The 24,912-nt window shown below is 42.8% G+C and overlaps 1 protein-coding gene across 2 annotated transcripts; it reads right to left on the bottom strand.

Annotated features, from left to right (window-relative positions):
* Positions 1 to 3,424: 3,424 nt before the first annotated feature.
* MAX (MYC associated factor X) lies at positions 3,425 to 23,955 on the bottom strand. Of its 2 annotated transcripts, none has more exons than XM_081838554.1 (4): positions 23,688 to 23,955; positions 12,917 to 13,023; positions 6,433 to 6,563; positions 3,425 to 4,696 (listed from the first exon to the last, which is right to left on the bottom strand). In XM_081838554.1, the coding sequence occupies exons 1-4, from the start codon at positions 23,721 to 23,723 to the stop codon at positions 4,509 to 4,511; spliced, it is 462 nt and encodes a 153-aa protein (XP_081694680.1). In that variant the 5' UTR covers positions 23,724 to 23,955; the 3' UTR covers positions 3,425 to 4,508. The 2 variants fall into 2 exon arrangements, with proteins under 2 accessions (XP_081694680.1, XP_081694681.1); XM_081838555.1 differs by having other exon boundaries at positions 6,433 to 6,556; positions 12,916 to 13,023; positions 23,688 to 23,949.
* Positions 23,956 to 24,912: the final 957 nt, after the last annotated feature.

Raw genomic sequence — 24,912 nt, 5'->3', positions numbered from 1 at the left:
TTATCTGTCCAGTTGTGACCATTCATAAAACTTTTTGATGCAATTGTATTTGTTTTAATTTGTATTTCTGATAGGAGGGCACTTTGGTGCTCATCTGCATGTTTGAGAAGGAAATCACAACATTTTCCTTTGGGGACTGTACATTTTGCAATGCTTTCTCAAGGCATGCTTATTCACGCTTACTTCTAACCAGTGTCTTAAAGCTGCACAACACTTCTGTTGAAGCTAAGCAGCCCTGATACTGAACCCTTCCTGGAAACTATATGTAAACTGAACTCTTGGAGGAATTATGGCGTCAAAGAGGTAAACAATCCTAGCCTTTCGTAAGCAGAGCAGACTAATACATAACCTGTAGAACTGCTGTCATCCTTAATGAGTACCATAGTAGCCTCAGCAACAGGGCTTGAGATTTTAGCTCCATGCAAGTAACCGTGTGCGGTGAGAGTGGGGCTGTGTGCTTGCCCTGTGGGTTGTCCCCTTGCATGGAGGGGAAGTCTGAAGCAGGGAAGGAAGCTTGTTGAATGGTCACAGGCTGTTCCTCTCAGCTGGAACCCTGAATACCCAGGGCGCCAGCTCTCACCGAGACAGCCTATATGTGATCAAACATGCTTCAAACCTCCCCACAACATGTAGATAGCATGGGGCAGGGTGATATTTCTTGGAGATATAACGGCTGGAAATTATAATTTACTTTTCAAGCAGCTGCTATTTGTCTCTTAATCTTGGGATGAATATAGACAACTGTTAAGTGGTATCGCCACTGGAAGAAGGCGGGAACAACATATTGGAAGGTATTTTTCCTTTGTTTGCTCCTGGCTCCTCTTTCTGCTCTCTTCCCCTCCCGGCTCCTTTTCCCTCCTCCCGGCTTCCATTTTCAGCCTTTGGGAGGCTGGTACATTCCACTGACATTTCTCTTTTTCTTTGCCACACCTGTACCTTGAGCTGCCAAGCTAGGCCAGGCCCTGCTGAAATAAACACAACTTTGCAACCATCCTAAGCACATGTATAAAAGCAGCTTTGTGGGCCAAACTGGTACTTTGGGAGAATTAAAGTGTGTTTAAACTGCTGAATGAAAATTGCCAGTAGCTTGCAAAATTGCTAGTAGGATTGTGTGTTATGTGCTTTGATTCCATGCAAACACAGTAAAGCTTTAAAATTTGGTATTGGGTGCACACATGAAGGCTGCAAGGATAGGTGTAAAATGGCTGGGCAATGCTTGGTGATATTTCTTAAGGCAGAGGGAATTTCAGGACATCAAGTGAATTTAAAGCTTTAGCAGCACGTGTTCCTACCTCTGATGCCTGAAAGTGGCATAAATTACAATTGGAAGTGTTAGACGCACATTGATTTGAGCAATACACTACAAGAGTGTTCACAATCCAGCTTTCTGGACTCTGAATTTGAGTTTCTTTGGTGCAAAACTCAGCCCTGCCTACCTCTTCTCTTGAAGGGATCATGGCTTCTTCATTAAGACTTCAAAATCTTGACCAATCTGAAGAGAAGACACGCTGCAAGCTGCTTCCATGAGGGTGGGGGGAAGGCACTGAACAATATAACTTCCTAGGTAGTAGTGAAAAGGGTGCTTAGGAGGCAGGGTTGTTAAAAGCAACTTCATTCCCCTTGTGGGAAATGTGATTTCCAGGGAGATGTTTATGCATATATAGCAAAGGTATGCTCTTATTGAAGAACTGCTGACTAGATAGCAATTACTAGAGCAGTGTTGCCATCCACTGCAAATTAGGGTAATAATAGGTTTAATTGGTAGAAAGCTGTAGAACAGGAATGGGAAACCTGTATGTATCCTCCCAAATGTTGAACTACAACTCCCATTATCCTTAACATTGGCTGGGGCTGATGGGAGCCCAACAACAGGAGCAAGTCACAAGTTCCCCATCCCTGTTGCAAATGTGACAAAGGGCAACTGGCTGCTGTATAGGTAGCCTTGCACAATCAGCAATAGTGGGGTGGACTATAACCACAGTCATAAAGCAGCACTGATCTGTTTGGCTTGTCTTCTTACCATTCCTTAATGAAGAAAATTGTAACATATTTTCATTGCATCTCAAGATGGCTAAACTTACATGCAAGATGCTGTTGTCACCGGAACTTTTAAAATGGGATTGTCCCCATCTGCACTTTGAAAAAGTACAGCCTCCTCTCTAGTGTAGCTTTTGGTCAGAGACTGGCCTGCATTCTAGGTTAGAACCTAAGGGACTTTTTGAGAGCCTTGAGTTCTACATGGTTTAAAGGGGGGGAAGCTTAAAACCAAGTCAAGAGCGAGCCAGAGAATTCTGCCTGTAAAAAAAAACATTAACCTTCCTTGTATGGCTGAGGTCACAGGGCGTTAAAGCTGGTGTTCTGCTGATCTGATTGTTACAGATCAAGGCCATTTTCCAGCTACCAATGAGTTGAGCTGCAAGAGGAAGTGCTTCCTGGATCCCTCTTCCTGCTTAACTATTGTTCCAGATGCCCCACCCCCACCCCTCTTGCATATGCCATCAGTAGTGTGTGCAGAGGTGGTGACACTGCTGCCCTGCAGCCAAAAGCCTGTCACCTTCTGAATTTCAAGAGGTGAGAAACTGCTAGCACCCATTTTGTGGCTTTTAGAACTGCACCACCAAGCCAGATGCTGTGCCTCTTACAAAGCTTGTGTATGTCCAAAAACTGAGCAAAATCCTAGTGGTGCATCCTGCACTCCCTGTGCATGTGGGGCTGTTGCTGAGAGTGCTGCCGCCCAAGAGGAGGAAGCACACAGGACCAGAAATGTTGCAATATTTCATACTGAAACTAGGAAGCAACTCTTGCCATTTCCTGTTACATATGTGTGTGTGACACAGGACCACTTTAGCCACCTGCTTGTTTTTCTATCAGCATCTTTCTGCAAAGGTGTCTACTTGTTTGGCCCAAAGAACCATTCTGAGATAGCACCACTCACAAATAAGACCTCCATCTTTCTTAATTGTAGAAAGATATTTCTCACCATTATGTGACAAGCTGCAGCTGCATAGCTAGAGATACACGCTGCCCTCAAAACAAAGGGAAACAGCCATTCTCTCCCCACCCCATTGGTTTTAGGGTAGTATGTGCAATTGAAAACATGTAGCAGAGGCAATCTTTCTTATCCTACTGGAAGAGATATACCTGCAAAGCTCTTCCTTTATTTGATCAACTTACTAAAAGTACAGAAGCACTTTACAGTAACTCCCCTGTATCAGCAAATCGGAGAAGAGCAAGATTTGGAGATATTAAATAAATGTTGAGTTTGCCTGTGAAGCCTTGCTCATAATTCTATTTCAACAGGTTAAGCCTTTTCTCACGTGGGAATAGAAATTCTTCTGTCTCTAACATCAGAAAACTGCAAGCAAAACTGCCAAGAGGCATACCCGCCCCTATCGGTTTCCACAAAGACACCAGTACCACTCAAAAGGATAAAATACTTTTTTATTTATAGTCTTATAGTAAAGGGAAGCCTTAACTTGCAAGACAATTCTTGGGCAGTATGTACAACATACTTCAGTTCATGGAATAGACTCACACCTGGACAGAGACCAAGCTACACTTGTATACACTAAATTCAGAAAACGTCACAAACAAGAGTGGGAAGAAGACAAAAATATAAGGTCACACACACCGACACACACACACACACACACACGCATATGCACACTCATGCACATGTGCGTGCACATGCACACATACACACAGTGGCCTTTGCTCACTCACAGCCTGTGCCCATTTAAGTCGTTATGGGGTAACTGGCCCATTTGCCAGAGGGCAGGAGGTCCACGTTTTGATGCAGTTATTAGTACCAAGTAACAAAGCTTGTGGTGTGTATTTACATTATAAAAGCTGGCTCTAATTCTGAGAAATTCATTAAGAGGGAAGAACTGATCATGGTATGAATCTGTAGCTTCACGTCACCAATGTCCGCAGCAAGAGGAGGAATCTGATCGGATTGAGTTTCCATAGTAGGAAATAAATACCAATTAATCACTTGCCAAAGTACAAAAAGGAAATCCATCTCCCTGCTTCACCCTGAATCCTGCACCATCCCTTCAGGAAACTAGGGACATGCACTCACATGGATCTGCATGATTCCCTTCCCCCACCAAGATCCTTCAGGGGACATTTGGCTTTGTTGTCATAAATAAACATATTTTGATGAGACAGTGACTGGTACGGCTCTAGTGAAAGGATGGAGGGGTCATTGTCACCACAGAGTCCAGGCAACCATAGACTCATGAGTTCATCGAATGGCCTGGGCATTCCTGACACTAGAACTTGCAGCCATGAGGCAGGACAAGACAAAACTACATCCTGCTCCAAGCTATGGCCGGTGTCTTCCAGAAGGTAAGCTGCCAAGCCAAGGGGTTGGGTTAACTCAAAAGGGGCCACATAGGGGCAAGGAACAGGGGAAGCTGCAGTCCGAGAGCCTCTACTAAAGAAAAAAAAGGAAAGTCCTTAAGCAGCCAGCGAGTGTCTAATGGCAGCGGGAACAGGGGCCTCTTCTAGCTGGCCTCCATACGAAGCTTCTTCCGGCTCTGTGGCTCTTCCAGCTCAGACTCTGAACTGGAGTCGGAGCCTCCATCAAAGGCGGAGATGGTACTGCCCTTGGGATTGGTGTAGAGGCTGTTGTCTGAAGAGGAGTAGTTGGCCTGCAGCTGAGCACTTGACCTTGCCTTCTCCAGGGCACGAACTAAAAGGCAAGAACAAGCATATGGAAATAGGCTGGGGAAAAGTAGGCGTTGCACGTAACATGAACATGCTCTCATGTTGGTGATCTTAACACTTGGCTGACAGAATGTTATTGATTGGCATACTCTGCTTTTAAATAACTAAATGTAGTTAAGGTAGTATAAACACAATTTTTAAAATCAAAATTAAAAAGAAGGATTCCCAAATAACTTTCAGTTCTGTAACTAAGATTGGTACCTCTAAAGATGTTAAGGCCCAAACTGGGGGAAGATTGAGAAAGTTTTGGAAATATACCACTTTTTCCTAAGGTCTGATAAAAAAAAAAACAGTCATAAGTTTGGGGAATATTATGTGAAATAAATTATATTTTTTCAGAAAGATTAGTGAAAGTATGTTAATTGCATTATGGGGAAATTCATTTGTGTTCTTCCTCTCTTTTCTGTTTGTATCATAGGACTGAACCCAACTAAGTTCTACTCAGAGTAAATCCACTGAAATTAATGGATCTAAGTTAGCCATGTATAGTAATTCCAGTTTTTGCCATACTGTTGACAGCTCAGCCCATGGCCCATATGTGTGTCCTAGTCAGGACATTCTGGCACTTTAAGTCATCAATGCACAAGAGAGAGCCTTCTGGTTACACATAGAATGTAGATCTCTGTCTTGGGAAGTTTGGTTCCATTTTTTAAATTATTCTGCTGCCCATCAAAAACATTCATTTTTTTAGCAAGCTTTCAACTTGCCTGCAAATTAGCAATGGCTGTTGGTTCACTGGCTCTTTAATTGTTTGTCTGTTGCTCTTTTACTCACCTGTTTCCATAACTGAATTTTGATTGTATATTTAGTTTTAGTTATGTAAGCTGCCTTGTGTTTCCGTTTGGAACAGGAGGTGGAGTAAAAAAAAATCTAACAAATGCCTGCTGCACTCCGAAATGAACCAGTGTAGTTCAGTGCTAGACTATTAATCTTCCATCAATACACCTTTGCAATTAACTATTATTGGGTTGTTTTATGCCCCCTGTTCCCGGTGTCAGAAGCAGAGGTGCAGTGAAGTTGGGCTTTAAGGTTTGATAAATCCTGTGTGTATGTGTGTGTGTGTGTATGCACGCACACACGCATGCACGCACACACACACACACACCCAGTACTGTGAAACTTGCTACTTATACTTCTGCCTAGTGGCAACCATTAGTCCTCCCTTGTGAGCAGCAACTTACCAGCTTTAAATATGTCGTAATTATTCGGCTTGAGAAAACATTGTATGCTTCAAAACAGGAACATGCCACTCACTTACACTGTTCCATCAAACAATCCCACCATAATCACCATCCTGGCATAAACTGTACATCTTAGGCAAGGGAGAAAGACTCCTCAGAGCAAACCCCAATCCTTGGGCTGTTTTGAATGACTGTATTCAATGGCTTCATTGCCAATGTGCAAAACTTTGGATCTTCTCACTCCAACCACAGCCTTACTTCATGGGTTCCTGATCACTGGACACCTTACAGCCGTCTCCCCCAACTTGGTTTCCTTCAGGCTTCTTGGACTAACTCCCATCAGCCCCAGCCAGCAAAGATATGACGGCTGGGAGTTGTAGACCAAGACATATTGAAGGCACCAGGTTGGGGGAGCTTCCCTGGCAGAGAAACACAGATAGCAGAGGGTTTTGTTGAGAGGTGGCACAGTATCCTTACCCATAAGATAGCATATGGAGTGCCCTAACGCAGCCTCACTCACCTTGCTGCTCCAGCAGGGCGTTCTGGCGCTTTAAGTCATCAATGTCCTGCTGGTGTGTGTGGTTTTTCCGACGCATGTACTGGATGTACTCTGTGGCTTTATCTAGGATTTGGGCCCGGGATGCCTGTTGCAATAGTAGGAAAAAACACACACCAGATAAAGTCCTAGTTCACGAAGGCAGCAAGTCTGATATTCCCTTCTGCAGGGAGGCTAGAAAACTGATTCCTCAACCCAGTCCACATTTGACTTAGGTTCAATCTTGAAGTCCATGTAATACTTGCAAAAAGTTCAGCACTAGAGAAAGCAACTTTGAGACTCAGAATATGTTAACTGTTTTCCAATCCCACTATACTGAGCTCCTGAATCAATTGTACTAATGACACCTGTTCCCAGTACTAAAGCAACAGCAGATGGAGCAATCAATGAAACTCCTACAGGGAGCTATAGACTTGGATCATTCCCCATGCCAGCAATTCTGCAAACAAATCCTTCTGCTCACAAGAACTCTTTCAGCAAAGCAGAGTCTTCCAACTGCTATTCAGTATCCACAGAACAATCTGCTGTTTTCCTCCATAGACATAAAGCAACATGCAAATTATTCCCACATTATTGGCATTTGAGCATAATGTTCCCTGACCATCAAAAGAGACACTCAGATCACTTAACAGCAAAATTCAACACTGCGCTACCAAATCTTTGCTCACATTGTGGGACCCCTTGTCCTCCATCCTCTGAATGGATCTAGAGGGTCCTCCCCCAGCCCCCAAAGAAGATTTTGGGGCATGTAGGTGGAAGGAGAGGAACAGGAACGGGAAGGCCCATTGCATGAGCAAAAGTCCTCTCTACTCTTGTATGGACACCACTGGATACCATCCTAAAACAATAATGCAGCGCTCTGCTGCACCTATACTTCTCCTGGCTTACGTTTTCACTCAGCAACTGGGACTGCAAAATGCTGGCCATCTAACTCAGCAGCAGCCTGAAGCGATACAAGGCAATTGCTTACCTGCTCTCATAAGAACTCAAACTCAGGTTCGTAAAATGTTCTTGGAAAGTTTTTCAAAGCTGCTTGTAGACTATATATGCATGTATATTTTTAATGCAGTACTCATCTTTATACTGAAGTTACTGATTAGAAGACTCAAGTGGGATGAGAAATAAGAAAAAGGGCTGCTGATGGCTTCAACTGCAGACTGGAAAGAAAAGGAAGGAAGGAAGGACCTAGTCTGAAGGCATTTTTGAGGGAAGGCTCTCTCCATTACTGGATGCTGCTGGATCAGACAAACCTGCTCTATGGAAGGTCAAGGAGGCAGGCTGTACTGTCCAAAGGACTGGTTGGAACTGCTTTGTTTTGATGGGCTTCAATTTCCCCTTGTAAGCAGGACTAAAATTATATCATGTGCGCTTTATCTGAAGATGTTTTATGAAACACATCATGGCTCTCATTAAAATATGTGAAGCTCAAACCTGAATAAGCAGCTATGACAGATTTTAGAGGGCCAGGGTCCCTTGCACATAAAGTTGCATCTATTTTACGAGATTTGTATACTGCTTAATTGTAATAACCTCTAAGTGGTCTACAGATCTGGACAGCAATACTTGAGCTCGGTTACGTATTCAGTAGCTTCACACTGTTCCTAAATGGAAGCAGCAAGGCTGGCAAAGCACACCCCCATCACCTGTAAAAAACTGTTTATTAAAGAAAGAAAACACAAAGCAGGCCTATTTTAAAGCATCATTGTTAGCTAAACAGCTGCATAACACAAAAACAATGCTGATATGCAGTTAAGTTTTAGTTTCATTTTCAAATTGCAAACATTTAAAGAAGAAGGATATTTATGGTGGTGCAATAAAATGGCAGACAAGAGGCAATAATACACATATTTGTATTTAATTTTTGAATAGTCACATTTGTATTTGCCAACATATATTCCTGTTTTTAACATTTTCTTCTGGTTTTTATAACAGGAACGCACAGCTCTAAGCTAAAGAATAATGCAATCACAGAGAAACATAGTTAGGCAGGCATAAGCTCTGTGGTTGTTGTTTTTTTAAAAAAAGGTTTCATTTCTGATGTGGTAACAATGCCAACATCCTTTCTCAGTTTTAAAAAGGATCTGTTCTAAAAGGTTGAAAGTATTCTACATTGCCATCATGGCTGGACAGTGTTGTATGCCAAGACAAAAACCACTAGTTCTATACTGTCCACATAACTTTGTTGTCAATTTAGCTATAGTCTACTTTTCAGAATTAAACCTGGTACTTGCCACTGTCAAACTATTTCCCCTCTGGGACTTTCATCGTGTGAGTTCTGTGAACAAGCCTGCTTATATGTAGATCTTGCCCAGCTTCACTATGTTCTCATCCTGCCACTAAATGTACTGTCCTTCTCTACCAGTGCTCCAGGAACATTTGGTCGTACATGAATGTATCATAAAATGTGCAGCATATATAGACCCACATCTATCATTTTCTTTCTTAATATTTCCTGACACTGTGTATAACCTGGCAAAAGTTATGTCCCACTGAGTTTGGTGGACAAGTTAAGTGTGTCCTTAACCCTCTCATTAAAGTTAATGGGACTTGGAAATACCTTTTTTTACTGGAATTTGCCCATTTCTTCTTCTATTGATGGCTGCAGCATTTCTTCAGAATGCAATTAAGGTTGGGCAAGACAGTCTCTACAATTAGCAAATGAGAAACAGCAGCAAATATGTCACTTTTAGTAATTAATCCAAGTGACTCTACTTCCCCCAGCACCTGCATGCATCAACTTGGTACTTTATGGTTCATGGTCCCAGTATAATGAAACATTTCTTCATTGTCCAGCCTGCCCTACTAAGTTAATTTTGCTTGCAAAAATGCCACTCTCCAAGCCAGTCAGAAGATCTTGGTTTGACTTTCACTATGTGGCTCTGTCTCATCCCCCGTATTGCAGAGGTGGGGTTGGGTGGTGGGGGACATACCAACTGTTGTAAATATGAAATTTTGATAATGCATATGAAGTGCTTTAAACACTTGAAAGCAATATGTAAATGTTATTTATTATTATTGCTACACAGTACAAATTTTAATGCAATTTGCTTTTTAATTCTCAACATGGGGGGGGACACTGCATGTGCCATTTTCTCATTTCTTTCTAATGAACTCCAGTTGTCAAAACACGAAAAGCATATTCTGCTATTGGTGTTTATGAATTCTAACCTGGGAGACAATAAGCTCCCATTATTGTTTATTTGATTGCTCTTAGCGTTTTGGAGGCAATTTACCACAAGCTTATACAGCAGTGGCATATTTTCACTTAGTTCATAGCTGGTTTTCAGCTAACCTGGTTGCTGAATCTCCTGTTTGCTTCCAGATTGTCCATTAAACTGGAATTGCTTACATCTTCTACAGTAATCTGCTTTTTTGCTTTCTAAAAAATAAATGAATAGAAGTGTAATACAGATTTTCATCAAATTGCATTCCAGTGAAGTATCCTCCCACTGGAGTCAAGCGGGAATAAAGAAAGATTTAAACACAGACAGGCTACCCTTTCAGATCCCAGTCACAGAATATGGATTTGAGGGTTATTCATTTTAATGCAAAGTTTCAGAGCCTTTCCTTATTAGCAGCAAGAGCTTTTCTGCTCTTGAAAACAGAAGCTTGCCAAAAGCTAGGCTTCAGGTTCAACATAGTAGGCTGTCCTCAGCTAGAGACAGTCAACTCCTCTGCTCCTTCTTTGATCAGTGGTGGGACCTTTTTTAATTATATCTGTGTGTCAAGTTGAAACAGCAAAGGTGCAAACAGAAATCCATAATGTTAAACCCTGAACAGTTTATCAAAAGCAATGTAGGACCCCAAGCTAGACTTACTTTTAGAGGTTGGGTTAAGCTGGCAGGCAGACCATTAGCCCTTACTGAAATCTAACCAGGCCTTAAAATGATTATTTATGCTCAACTAGTTACACTAGACACCCACAGGGCTCCTTTGTTTCCCCCCTTCCCACACTGGAAATAGGCTTGAAAGAAGAATCCTATTGTGGTCAACAGTATAGGTTCCAACATATGTACAGTGTGAGAGATATTCCCTTCAACAGTTTATAGAATTTGCAAATAAACTCAAACCCCAAATGTTTAGTAGGCATTGTACTAGAATGCGGATGTGCATTAGAAAATGCAGACAGATGTTCATCAAATAAATTGTAACTAAAGTGTTTAAATGGTAAAATACCAGTGCTAGGGTTCAACAATAGGTTTATGTCATTTTTATGTATTAAACAGAAACTGGTGTTGACCCCATGCTGTCACTGCATCCCAGATACGCAGAACAATATAAGCGTAATGGCTTTCAAATATTTTGAACTCCAATGGAGTTGACATCACCATAAAGAAACCCTGCCAATCAATCTCCCCAAACAGGGCATAAAATTCCAGGCGCTTTACTCAGAAGCTTGCACTAACCTCAAAGGAGAATTCAAAAAGCAGAAGAGCAAGCCACATATTTTAACTAACATTCATTTATTTATTATTTAGAAACATTTATAGGCCACCTTTATGAGTCAATGTCACAACAATTTAGGCTGTATACATGTCATACATTTGAAGCACATGACTTTGAATCCCCAAAGAATGCTGGCAACTGTAATTTGTTAAGGGTGCTGGGAATTGTAACTCTGGGGGGGGGTGTAAACTACAGTTCCCAGCAATTGGGCGGGGAACCCTGTACTTTAAATTTACAGTGTGTACATAGCCTTATAGAGTAACACATTAAATACAGAAATGTATCCAACATTAGTCATACTTAAGAGTAAACCCACTGAAATTCACGAACATGACCAATAGGGCTGAGAGATGTCTGATTAAGCATTGCTATACACCATGCGTAGATAAACTAAGGCCCGGGGTCCGGATCCGGCCCAATCGCCTTCTAAATCCAGCCTGTGGATGGTCCAGGAATCAGCATGCTTTTACATGAGTAGAATGTGCCCTTTAATTTAAAATGCACCTCTGGGTTATTTGCGGGGCATAGGAATTAGTTCATTTCCTCAAAAAAATATAGTCCGGCCCCCCACAAGGTCTGAGGGAAGGTCTGCTGAAAATGATTGCTGACCCCTGTGATACCCCGATATATCACAATGTCTGAAATAAGGATGGAACTATGTGGAAGCAAATGGGGTAGTGTCCTGGGAACTGCTACTAACGGATACATTTAGTTACCTTTAACATACTGTTGCAACTGTTATTTTATAGTACAAAGCAACAAGGGGCGGCAGACCTCATAAGAGAAGCAATGACAGGCTTCACAATTTCCCCCACATCACAATTTTTTACATAGCACGCACATGCATCGTGATTTGTGATATATCGCCAAGTACGGTATTATGAAACTTTTAACATAATGTGGACTTCCAACCAATTTTGGACAATGTATCGATAAATCGCCCAGCCCTAACAACCAATGTAGACCAATTAATTTCAGTGGGTCTCCTCCAAGTAAAAGTTAAGTTGGATACTACAGTAAAATAATAATGTGCCATAAAAACAGACTATACCACAGCATTAATAAAAACCTGAGTTCTGGCAGCTTTGCCTACATGACCTGAGTACTAAGTGGGTGTGTCTTGACAATGTCTAGGACAGTGTCATCAGAGGTGACGGCACATAAAAAATGTTGCCTATCAAGCTCAGTACCTTGTACTGAGCTTCTGCAGAAAACCCTGTAGGTATTGTAACCACTGGTGATTAACAGAGCACAATTTCCTCATTCCTTTTTAGAACAGCCACTTTAGCACTAAGGAAAGCTAAAAGTTACCTGCTAGCATTATTTATTCATTGCCTGCAAGTATAGAGAAGAAAGGCAAGGAAGTCAACCTTCACACATTCTCTGCACACCTAGGGCTAATTCACACAAAAACTCTACTCATGGGTGTTTGCTCCTTCTCAAGACTGAAGGATACCCGTCTCAACTGTTTGCCACAAGCCTAAACTGAAATTCTACATGCCAATATTTCTAAGTGTAAATTGAGGGGCGGTCATGTGCTCATGGCAAATAACTGAAAACACCCCTACAACAAAAGCAAATTTTCAGTGTGGGTAAAGCAAACACAGATGACTAATCACAAGCTGAGATCCAATGAAATGTTCCTATATCACCCTCATCAAGGAAGAGCTGGATGGATCAGGAAGAAGCACCCTCTCTCTTCAGGCCTGTGAAGCCACGTGGTAAAAGACTTTCCATTCATTATTTAGAAATGCTTGATGGAAGGGTAAGTTACTTCTCACAACAATATTTCATCTTCATTTTACTATTAGCTTTCTGAAGCAGCAGCAACATTTCTATATGCAAACTCTTTGGGACCTTCGCAGAAGTACCTTCTAAGCTGTATTGGCACTGGCTCCTTCCTGCTCAGAAACTTAAGGCAAAATGGGACTGGGATGCAATTCCTTTGTGATTAACAGACAGAACCCAGGGGAAGATCATCACTTCTCTCAATAAACTCACCTTCTCTCCCTGAAGTGATGGCACAGAGTCCCGCAGGCTGTGGAAACTGTCCTTTATGTGGTCCCTACGTTTGCGCTCCAGTGCATTGTGGTGAGCACGTTTGTCAGCCTAAGACAGACAAAACAGAGAACAAGTATTAGAATCATCACTGTCCCACTGGGCAACAAGGCATGTGGCTGCTGCTGAACACCAGCCCCCTAGATTACTGTGCACAGAACAAAAAGGAATGCTCTTTTGAATCAAAATTATGCTAAGAGAGGGAAAGAAACAAAGGGTCAGCAAAAGAAGCATTCAAGGCTGTTCAAGTCCAGAGCAAGCACACAAAACAAGTATGATTAGTAAAGAGGAGGGTGGGCTTTTGCCCTGCAGCAAGTTCCTTGATCAAACTCATCTGCACATGATTGTTCAGAAAGACTTTTGTGATGCCTCCTGGACTAGAGATTATCTGTCCCCAAAGAGAGCACTAAGATTTCAAAATATGCTCCATGATTTGCTAAGGACGGGAGTCAGAAGACCGTTCCCAGTAACAAGAATTTCTGGGGACTGCACTAGAGAGACTTCCAAGTGCAATTGCCAAAGCACTGCAGGAAACATGGAATATCACCTTATCTGTTCATAGTAAAAAAGAAAAGATAGGACTACTTTGTTTCACTATAGCACCGCAGCTGAACATTTAAAATTCAATGCCATTCAAAATCCAAAGCTAGGTCCTTGATTGAAGAAACTCACTTCAACACCTGGATTATTTTTATGTAGGAGCTCCATGGTGATAGAATGCCATTCAAATTTCATAGTAGAAGCAGCCGAAGGATGTGAACACAGCTGCAACTCTATCAAAGACTGCTCAGAGGATTTCTGGGAGAAAATATATTTCCAGAGTAGCACCACCATCTACTGACACATGCAAGATCAGCTACCCTAGTCCTCAACTCCCACCATGTACCTAGGACTCACTTATTACAACCCAGATCCAATAATTCCCAATAGCCATTCTCTACCATAAAATAGAAGATCATTGTCATTAGGCCCTTTGAAGTGAACTGTTTGTCAAAAAAACACCCCAAACCCCGCCCTTCTTTCCTATCCCTCATCAGAATGGACACCACACCACTAATGGTCTATGCCATTTAAAGTCAAATATAGTGCAACAGAAGATGCTGCTTTAAGTGTCACACCTGAATTTATCATTAAAATCTCACACGTTTAAGTCATTTTTTTCCTTCAGGAAAAAGACTCATTTCTGTTTAATTTAATCCCTCTCTAATTATGAAGACCGATCACAGAAAAATATGGTGTGTCGGGAAATGCAGTGTTTTCACAGTGTGCTTTTCGGATAGCTTTTTGAAGCAGCTTTAAAATACATTTAAATTATTTCTGAAGCACATCACATTTACACCATCTCTGGCTTCCTCTTCCTCTTTTCTGGACTGACTGATACCCTTTTGTTCTCATTGCCTTTTAAAGGCAATTCCGGTGGCACACTGAACTCAAACTATGATTAATGAAACCCCACCTTTCAAATGTCAAGGCAGTCTCCAGTCACACAGGTTTGGCAATGATCCCACACCCAGCTCCAGACGCAGAAATTGTCTGCCAGATGTAAACAGGCACTCTGGGTGTGGCTGGACCCCAAATCCAAAGCACAAAAAACTTATTTCTGTCTGTCATAGTTCCCTTTAGGTCACCTTATTAGAGGAAGAGCTTGACTAACAAGGAGTGGTCCAATCTTTTCCTCTGACACAGGTCACTACAAGGTTCAGAACTTTGTGGTGGCAAAGTAGGAGACACACAGGTCACTTGGATCTGCCAGACAGTTACTACTTTAAAAAGGAAAGGAAAGGAAAAACAAGTTCGAGGGATACCGATGATATTTGTTGTCAGCCCATCTACAGTTATTAAGCTGTGTGCATCAAGAGTGCATGTGGCAAGCTAGCTATGGCGAAAAGGCAAACTAAATTCCAAGTTCACATACACTATCTTCAGAGATCTCAAGCCAAGAACTGGCCAGCAGCAAAATGCTTCAAGGTTAGCCAAAGAAGAAAGTGACTCAAATCATACCAACACGTAGAAAGAAAGAAAAATAATCATCCTGAAAAAGGACTAGGACCCAAACTCACTAGTGTCCTATGGTGTTACTTAAGGCCACGCCAGAAAAGAAAATGTGCAATTTAGTTAAGGTATTGAGTAATGTGAAAAAAACACCAAATTGTTATAAATGTAAGTCCCTATGTTAATAATGTGCCAAATGATGCAGTTTAAGGAGATGATCTTCCATAGCTTCTAGCTTTGTAGGCATTTGAAAAGTTGATGCAAAGCAGTTGCATATGTATAAAGTGCTGCCCAAATGACTTTAAGGAGATCAGGAAAGTAGAGGAAACTAGAAGAACCTCAAATCTGCTCACACTAGTTGCCAAGTGGCTGCACTGGTCTCTAAGATTACATAAGAAGCCATGAATATGACCACGGTAAAAATAGGGTAAAGAAAAATATACTGGTGATATTATCTGTATCCAGAGAAATAAAATAGAGAAGGTATAACTCTACCTGACACACTGCACAGTAGTCAAGTTACCACAGAATGACCAAGTGCTAGTTGCAGACACTTTCCCATACAGGAGTTAATTTTGAGGTAGTGTGATAATGATTACTGGCTGCATCTATAACACCACTTTCTTACAACCAGTTCAGCAAATAGCCACAGAATCTTCCCATGGACCACAGTAGTTGTAACTATTTCCAGTTACCCTTTAATACTTGGCCATGTGTGTGCTTATAATAAGAATCTACTTCAGTATAAAAACTAGGATTTTATTTATTTTAAAGAATTTTATAAACGAATAGACATAAAAAAGGTTGCAAAATAGCTGGAGAGTGCCGAACAAATATGTCATAAACAAATATGAGAGAAGGCCACTGCCTAATTGTCCACAGTTCATGGGGTAGTACTGCTAAAATTATTAGTGCCACTAACAAATGTTAATGTTAGTCACAGCAGCGCTGATATATTCTAAAATTTATGTTATCACATGTCCATTCAGGCAATTTTATTGCATGCTGAGCAGTGTTAGAAATTAGGCAGGTGCATTTTGCTACTGGTGCAGGTCCAATTGTGACCATGTGGAGATCTCCAGATGCCAGGTTGGTGACTGACATCTCCATCTGGTTGGCCTCTCCAGCTTTCTCAAGCAGGTAAGCAAAAGAGCTTATTTATTGCATTTACATCCCACCTTTTTCTCCAAGGAGTACATGATTCACCCCTCTCATCAATTCATCCCTACAACAACCCTGTGAGAATCATAGAATTGTGGAGTTGGAAGCGATCCTGAGAATCATCTAGTCCAACCCCCTGCAATGCAGGAATAAACAGATGTCCCATATGGGGATCAAACCTGCAACTCTGGTATTATCAGCACCATCCTCTAACCAACTGGTGAGGTAGGTTAGGAGGCTGTGACTGGTCCAAGGTTACATAGTGAGCTTTACGATTGAGTGGCGATTTGAACCCTGATCTCCCAGGTCCTAATCCGACATTCCAACCATTACATCTAGGGTACTTCTACTATGGGGCAGCTATATAATTAAGTAGGTAAATAAATATGCAAAAAGCAAAATGTCACTTAGAGGAGGATCCGAAATATTTTTCTTGAAGCTTGAATTTGTTTTATTCTGGATTGTTGTATTTGATGTTTTAGTGTGCTGTAAACTGCTTTGAGATTTTTTCTTTAAAATATAAAGCGGTATAGAAATGAAGAAGAAATTCCCGGGGGGGCGGGGCGGGGGGAAATGGTGCCTAGACATTGAGTTGTGGCGACTGTAACCTAAGTTTAATGTGCCATCTGGCTTATATACCGTATGTGAGTTTCTAACACTGATGCTGATCTCAAAAGCCAGTTCAACTAGCTAATTTCACCAAGCAGGTATGTATTGCCATATTTAGGAGTGTTATAATAATTTAAAGGCAAACTATAAAAACATTGACCATTGAAAATATAACCCTGCTCCCCGTTTCATAGCTGGTACATTTCATTGTTAGTTCTAGGGAATTCTAAGGAAGCTAGAAAACCAAGGTAATGCAGATGAGCTATGCTTTTTCTATTAAGAGAAGCCCAATATCACAACTACGGCCAAGGTGACACAGATACCATTCCTTCCAGTAGCACCTTAAAGACCAACTGAGTTAGTTTTAGGTATGAGCTTTCGTGTGCATGCACACTTCTTCAGATACTTCAGTGTGTATCTGAAGAAGTGTGCATGCACACGAAAGCTCATACCTAAAACTAACTCAGTTGGTCTTTAAGGTGCTACTGGAAGGAATTTTTTTATTTTGTTTTGACCATGGCAGACCAACACGGCTACCTATCTGTAAACAGATACCATTGATTGTGGTATGCTAAACATCACGTTTCCTCAAATCGCTTCGTAACAATGGGCCCAGTTAACAATGGATATAGCACCTGGCCCTACTGTAACTGTTACTGGCAATAATTCAAAGCAAGTGAATTGCATTTAGGAAAGACTGCCAAATCTAATCCAATGAGTTCTGGTTGGCACATGCCAGACTAAATGCCGAATAAGGATAGCAAGAAAACACTAGCCTCCATTCATCAGAGTACAGTGGCCCACTGCCATGCCACTCTCCATTACTACCTCATCAGCTACTTTCAAAACCATTGGACTGTCCAGGAAAATATCAACTCCTGGCAAGGAAAGAGGGCTGAGAAGAGGGAGGAAACCAATATCCTTCTGTCTTAATAGAGTCTGACAGTTAGAACTGTGTGTAATGTACATGAACTCATGGATATGAACCCATTCAAACCAGAAAAGAAACAGTGGAATTTAGCCCTGAAAACCCAATCTTGGTTTTATAACTTGCCAGGAGTCAGGCAGCTGAATATAAAGGAGGGATCTTAGTCTTTTATTCAGGTAAGTATGTTAAGACATATCATGAGTTTGACAGCAACTAGGCTTACACTGAACCAAATGCTGGGGAAAGTCCTTTGAAATCTAGCCCTAATGCTGCACATTGAAGGCTCCGTCTTTGGCAGCTGAAAATATGTATTTATCATATCACAATGGGCATTTGGTAGCCTCGCAACATTCTGCTTTATCTCAACCTGAGGAGACAGTTCTCAAAAGAAGCAACTCTTACAGCATCCACAGCAGCACAATAGGCTTTGAACCACATGTGACAATTGTGGCACACAGTAATTTTACCCTAGTCTTCTAAATACACAAGACTCAAACCATGGGTAGGCAAACTAAGGCCCGGGGGCCGGATCCGGCCCAATCGCCTTCTAAATGCGGCCTGCAGACGGTCCGGGGATCAGCGTGTTTTTACATGAGTAGAATGTGTCCTTGTATTTAAAATGCAGCTCTGGGTTATTTGTGAGGCATAAGAATTCATTCATATATTTTTTTCAAAATATAGTCCGGCTCCCCACAAGGTCTGAGGGACAGTGGACCGGCCTCCTGCTGAAAAAGTTTGTTGGCCTCTACATCAAACAGTCACCCATCCAAAAACTTACAGATTAACATAGCAAGCTGGATGTGACTTCAGTTTGTATTCCATATTGCCCTAAAACAGAACTCTTTGGTCTTTACAACAGGGTGGGCTAGCCTATGGCCTTTGAGATGTTGTCCAACCCACATCAGCCAGAGCAAGCATAACCAATGCTCAGGAATGATGGGAGAGGAGATACTGTGCAACAACAGTGGAGGTCTACTTCGGCTTTCTAGTGCCCCAATTACCCCCATAAAATATAAAATGCTAGAGGCAATATAGGTAGCCACTAGGGCTGGGCGATGTATCAATACATGATCCAAAATCAGTTCAAAGTACTCAGATAATGCAGGCAAAGCTGCAAGAACTCAGGTTTTTATGAATGCTGTGGTATAGTCAGTTTTTTATGGTATTTTATTATTTCACTGTTGCATCCAACTTAACTTTTACTTAGAGTAGCCCCACTGAAATTAATTGGCCTAAGTTGATCACTAGGGCTAGGTGATACATCAATAAATTGTCCAAAATTGGTTGGAAATCCACATTGTGGTAACAGTTTCATAATATTCGGCATGGTGATATATTACGAATTATGATGTGTGCATGTGCTCCTGCAGGAAGCTCCTGCAGCCAATCAGAAGCAGCGTAAGCCCTGCCAGTTGTCCGGGTTCCAAAAGAACGTTCGCAAACCGGAACAATCACTTTCAGGTTTGCGGCGCTTGCGAGCCAAAATGCCTGAGTCCCAGGGTGTTTGGGATCCAAGGTACAACTGTACTATAAAATAACAGTTGTAACAATATGTTAAAAGTAAATAAAAATGTATCTGTTTTAGACTCCTGAGTAGTAGCAGTTGCCAGAGCATTAACCCATTCACCTCTACAATGTTGTCGTTTAGTCGTGTCCGACTCTTTGTGACCCCATGGACCAGAGCACGCCAGGCACTTCTGTCTTCCACTGCCTCCCGCAGTTTGGTCAGACTCATGTTTGTAGCTTCGAAGACATTATCCAACCATCTCGTTCTCTGTCGTCCCCTTCTCCTTGTGCCCTCCATCTTTCCCAACATCAGGGTCTTCCAGGGAGTCTTCTCTTCTCATGAGGTGGCCAAAGTATTGGAGCCTCAGCTTCACGATCTGTCCTTCCAGTGAGCACTCAGGGCTGATTTCCTTAAGAATGGATACGTTTGATCTTCTTGCAGTCCATGGGACTCTCAAGAGTCTCCTCCAGCACCATAATTCAAAAGCATCAATTCTTCGGCGATCTGCCTTCTTTATGGTCCAGCTCTCACTTCCATACATCACTACTGGGAAAACCATAGCTTTTACTATACGGACCTTTGTTGGCAAGTTGATGTCTCTACTTTTTAAGATGCTGTCTAGGTTTGTCATTGCTTTCCTCCCAAGAACCTCTACAATAGTTCAATCCTTATTTCAGACATCGCTCAGCCCTACTAGCTACTGAAAGCATGAAGTTTCTCAGAAACATGACTTTTTGGGACAATATTCCCAAATTTCTATATGGAATGGCAGCCACAAGCCTATGCTCATCTCACGCAATTGGCAAATATTTAGTACTCTCCTTCACATACTGGCATTCACCAATACAACAGAGAAGTGCCCTTGAATTTGTAGTCATCACAAATTAAATTATGTAGCTATGTTACAAAACTCAAATAAAAGTTGTTCTCCTAAAATATGAGTAATCCAAGTACACTGAGTGAATTCTATCATGGTGCTCACCCACCATAAGAATCAAAAGGAGGTTCAGTATCTCACAGGAACATTGCTGCCATGTACCAAGTTAGACCATTGTTCCATCTAACTCAGTATTGTCTATACTGAGTGGCAGTGGCTCCCCAGTATTTCAGAGAGTGGTCTATCCCATTCCTACATGGTGATGCTGGGGATTGAACCTGGAACACTCTGCATGTAAAGTACATTCTCTACTCCTAAGCTACAGCCTCTTTCCCCTCAAAAAATGTGCCACAGTTAGAAAGTCCATTTGCAAAAATGGGAGGACTTAAAACAAAACAATCCAACTACAGGTAGCCGGAAGGGTTCCAGCACACACACACCACACCATAAACGCAACACACATCATTGAGGTATATGAAGTGCAGTGGTGCCCCGCAAGACGAACGCCTCGCAAGACGGAAAACCCGCTAGACGAAAGGGTTTTCCGTTTTGGAGGCGCTTCGCAAAACAAATTTCCCTATGGGCTTGCTTCGTAAGATGAAAATGTCTTGCGAGTTCCTGCGGGTTTTTTTCCTTTCCCCCCCTTTTTCTAAGCCGCTAAGCCACTTATCAGCTGATCCGATAAGCTGCTAATAGCGCTAATCCGTCAATGGGCTTGCTTCGCAAGACGAAAAAACCGCTAGACGAAGAGACTTGCGGAACGGATTAATTTCGTCTTGCGAGGCACCACTGTTAGTTGCTCCCCCCCAACACAACTGGTTTCTCAACACCTGCAACTGCACATTGCGAACATGAATTTGCCAGAATAAAACAAAATAGACATTTTCATTAATGATCAATAAATTTAATGTAAGTATTCACACAAAATTTGGAAAACATAATGCTGATTTTTCTCACCTATTCAGCTTTAGTCAACTTCCTAGCAGCTCTCTGTGAAAGACCCACTGGCCTTCAAGCCGGTCATATTTTAAAGAAAATGTCAATAGCTTAAAATTCTTCTGGAGACCTACTGTTCCTAGGAATACCCAGCAGAAAGTAAGTAGAAATAATTTTGCTTCTTTCTTTAGCTACATGAATTTCAGTGGTTGCATGTTTCACCATGGAAACAGAATTCTTTTTCTAAGGTTTTCCTGTTTAGCACAACAAGGAGGAAAAGCGTCTTACACCTTGATTTGTTAAACTGAGTAAATATTAAGCTGGACCTCTGTACATTCTCTAAAGCCAAGCAATTTGAACTGGACAGGCATGTACAACAGCAACTAAGTTAGTTTTTCTCAAGGTGGATCAGTATTCATTATTAAAAACCAGATTTTATATAACATCCTTTAAAATGGAATCCTAATTTAATACAAATGTTAAGCTCTACACTTACAATCTCTTAAAACTAAATCATGGCAATCTCTTAAACACATTTCCTGTTAAAAAGAATGCTTTTCTATTTAAAGATGCATAGAAGAATACATATAAGGGGAAATATGTATTTTGGCAAAAAACAAAGAAACCTGATACCAATCAATATAAATACATGACTTTTTTGTGGCATCCTAAATGGCACAGGTTTGTATGGTTCCAGCATAGGAGTTACTCCTGTTTGTGGAAGGAACTGAGATTTACTGGATGCTCCTGCTGGAAGGTGGGGTCACAAAGCCCCGTCCCACTCTGAAGGAGCTTTTCAGGGGAACAGAGGAAGTTGCAGGAAGTAAGAGCCTCCCCATCCTTCTTCTAATGGGAGTTTTCAAATCATTGATATTTTTGACAATCAGCATGGGCATTCACTTTTTAGTGAAGTTTCCTTTTTGCCCAATAACTAATGTTTAATGGAGCAGGTGCAAATTTGCAGCCAACCTGCACTGCATGGCTGAAGGTTTTGGATTATACTGCTGGTTTATATAAAAGCTGTGTTTAGTTGCAAGTCAATATGCTTTGCTATAGAAACTAGTCAGTATGTATGTTCAGTAGACATGTAGATTTCAAATAGGAAACTTGACTTAAGTTTGACATTTTTTCTTTACAATTTAATTAGAAATCAATCCACCCTTTTTCTAAAAAGCTGACTATACATTAAACACTACTCTCCATTGTACTTTTATCCACACTCAACAAGCAAAGTTACTTAATTAAATTCCTAGAGGCTGTAGTATACCAGTATCCACAAGTTTCTAGTGCTACAATACACTACAAGAAACTTTCCAACAGGCAAAGGCAATGCAGAAAAACCCTATCACTGGCTGTTCTGCATGGTCACAAACAAAGCTGTGCATCACAGTGTAGATTTCAAGAATAAGAAGGCTTTAAACCTGAAATTCGCTTTTACTATAAATTGCTAGGGATGCTAGAAAGCACATCGAAGTAGCACACACACACACACACACACACACATATAAAAATTAAATATTCAACAACTGAGTCAGAGTAAGCTGCTTTGTGGAAGTTTTCTGTAGAGGCCAGCATTTCCACTATAATCCACTAAGGAGATTAAACACCAAAATAAGAGAATTCCCAGCTTCTCGCTCATTAAATCCCCTGGCAGCAGCAGCAGGAGGGGGGCTCTTCCACAACCCTCTTGGAACCTTCAGCATGCAGCATCCTGCAAGCAGAAAACCCTTCGAAGCCCCAAAGAGGCCTTTCAAAGACAGTGCACTTTGCTGCCCTGAAAGATAAGGCTACAGACCAGGGATATACATTTTAAAACACCCACCCCCGATTGTGGATGTCTTTTCTCTGAATCCCCTGCTCCTCCAGACAGCATGTCTTCTTCTCTTCCAGACTCCCAAGGAAATAAATAGTGCTATATGCTTTCTGCCAATGTAGGCAATTCCCCTCTGCAGTATATGATTCCATCACATGCCTGGCCTGGGAGGCGGGATGCAGCTCAAGGGTGAAACTGCCAGGGCTCCCATCACAGCCAACCCTCCTCACCCCACTGCAAAATTGTGGTTTCGGCCTTTGCTGCGAACCATCTATATTCAACACGACAATGGCTGCTCCCTGCCCCAGATTTTCGACTCTCCACTCTTGGCCTTCAGCCCACAGTCGCCCCCCCCAAAAAAAACCCTCTGAGCACCTCGTCCTTTGCTTCCCCCTCTAATCCCTTCGCCTCCCCCCACCTCCAAGCACCACCATCACTACCCAGCCAAGCTGCACGAGGCCTAGATAAAAGTCTCCTCCCCTGGAGCCCAGCCCGGGAGCAGCTCCAGCCTCGCCACCGCCACAATCTCTCCCAAACAGGTGTCTGTCTGTCTCTCCGACCCCCGACCCCCGCCCCTCTTCCTCCCCCTTCAGGCGAGACTGCGGGCCGGGACCAGGCGCCTGCCAACAACACACACCAACACTCCTGCTGCTCCTCCCCCTCCCCGCCAACCCGGGCAGGGGCTCCGGCCGCCGGGCCTCCCTCTCTGCCCGAGGAGCCGGGTGGGGAGAAAGGCCGCGGGTGGGGGCCGGGAAGCGAGGCCTGTGGAGAGAGAAGCACCGGGGGCTGAGATCTCGGGAGACCCGCGCGGGTGTCCCTGTCGGCGCACCGACCGGCCGACCGAGCAAAGGCCGGGAAGGGCAGCGGGGAGGAAGCGCCACGCGAGACTCACGTCGCTCTCCACCTCGATGTCATCGTTGTCGCTCATGCTGCCGATGGTGCTGCCGTCGCCCGGCCGAGCGGCTCGGGGGCTTCCCTGGCGCGCGCTGCGGGCCCAGCCGCGGAGAGCGACGAAAACAGCCCCCGCGCAGCGCAGCCAGAGCAACAGCGGCGGAAACAGCGGCGGCGGCGGCAGCAGCAGCGGCAGCCTCCGCCTCCACCGTCGTCGTCTTCTTCTTCGTCGTCGTCGTCGTCTCCGTCTCCTCCTCCTCCTCTAGCATCAACGGCACACGCACCTCGCACTGCACGTGACTGGCTGACCCCGCGCCGTCGGCTCGCCCTCACGCCGTCGCCTCTTCCCCGCAAAGCATGCCGGGGGATGGAGTCCGCCGCGGCGTACTGCGCCGCAGACGCCGCGCAGCTCCGAACTATACTTCCCGGAAGCCTCTAGGCAGCGGAGGGCCTTTGAGGTCACATCATGCGCTTGCGCAGTGCCTACCGAAGTGCATTGTGGAGGTCGTAGTCCTCAGCAAAAGAGGAAGGACTCTGCTTCCCGGCAGCCTAAGGAGGGGACACGTGGATGGGAGGAAAGCGAGCACGATCTATTTAAGCATCATCTGTCTCCTCCCTCCCCCCCGCCTCCTATTGACTTTTTTTTTTTTTTACTTTAAAGAGCGAATAGCGTTATTCTTAGGAAGAGGAAACACAGCAGAAAGGCCACTTCTGGCAGTTATCTACATAAGCCAAACTGGGTTATTTCAATGCAAGATATCAGCCAATACATGGAAGGAAACGAACCAAACGTTAAAAAAATGGTGACACTCAGAAACCACCGAGGGAGAATTTTGGTCACCCTGGATATTCTGTAACAAACTGGAAAGTTGTCTTACTTCAAAAAGGAGATTCCAACAGAATGGCTGAGTTTGAATTCACTTGTAGATCTGACACTCTGGCCCAATCGACTAAGAATGGCCATTTCATTGCCGAAGTTGCTGCTGTTTCTAAGTGTTTATGATTTTTGTTTTCAGTTGTGTGTTTTGGTTTTTTCCCATATTTTTTAGGAAGGCTCTTCTACTCTATTACATTTGTGTAGCTGAGATTACTATACGGGCAGGATCTGGGCTGCCCAGATGTAGAATGTTACTTGTAGTACTAGAAACCTCACACAAAACATAGTAGACAAATGTATACTCAGAGATTTGTTGGCAAACCCTAAACCACCATACTGTGATAAGAAT

This window comes from Podarcis erhardii (genome assembly GCF_964252035.2).
Source record: "Podarcis erhardii genome assembly, chromosome: 1".
NCBI lineage: Eukaryota > Metazoa > Chordata > Lepidosauria > Squamata > Lacertidae > Podarcis > Podarcis erhardii.
This window is presented reverse-complemented; position numbering and strand designations above follow the sequence as displayed.

Bases quoted from the DNA above. Each gene is read 5' to 3' on its own strand.
- MAX (XM_081838554.1), bottom strand. From the start codon at position 23,723: ATGAGCGACAACGATGACATCGAGGTGGAGAGCGAC. The intron at 13,024-23,687 runs GTGAGTCTCGCG...TGTCTGTCTTAG, and splicing joins ACATCGAGGTGGAGAGCGAC to GCTGACAAACGTGCTCACCA. The intron at 6,564-12,916 runs GGTGAGTTTATT...TTTCCTACTATT, and splicing joins CCATCACTTCAGGGAGAGAA to GCAACAGGCATCCCGGGCCC.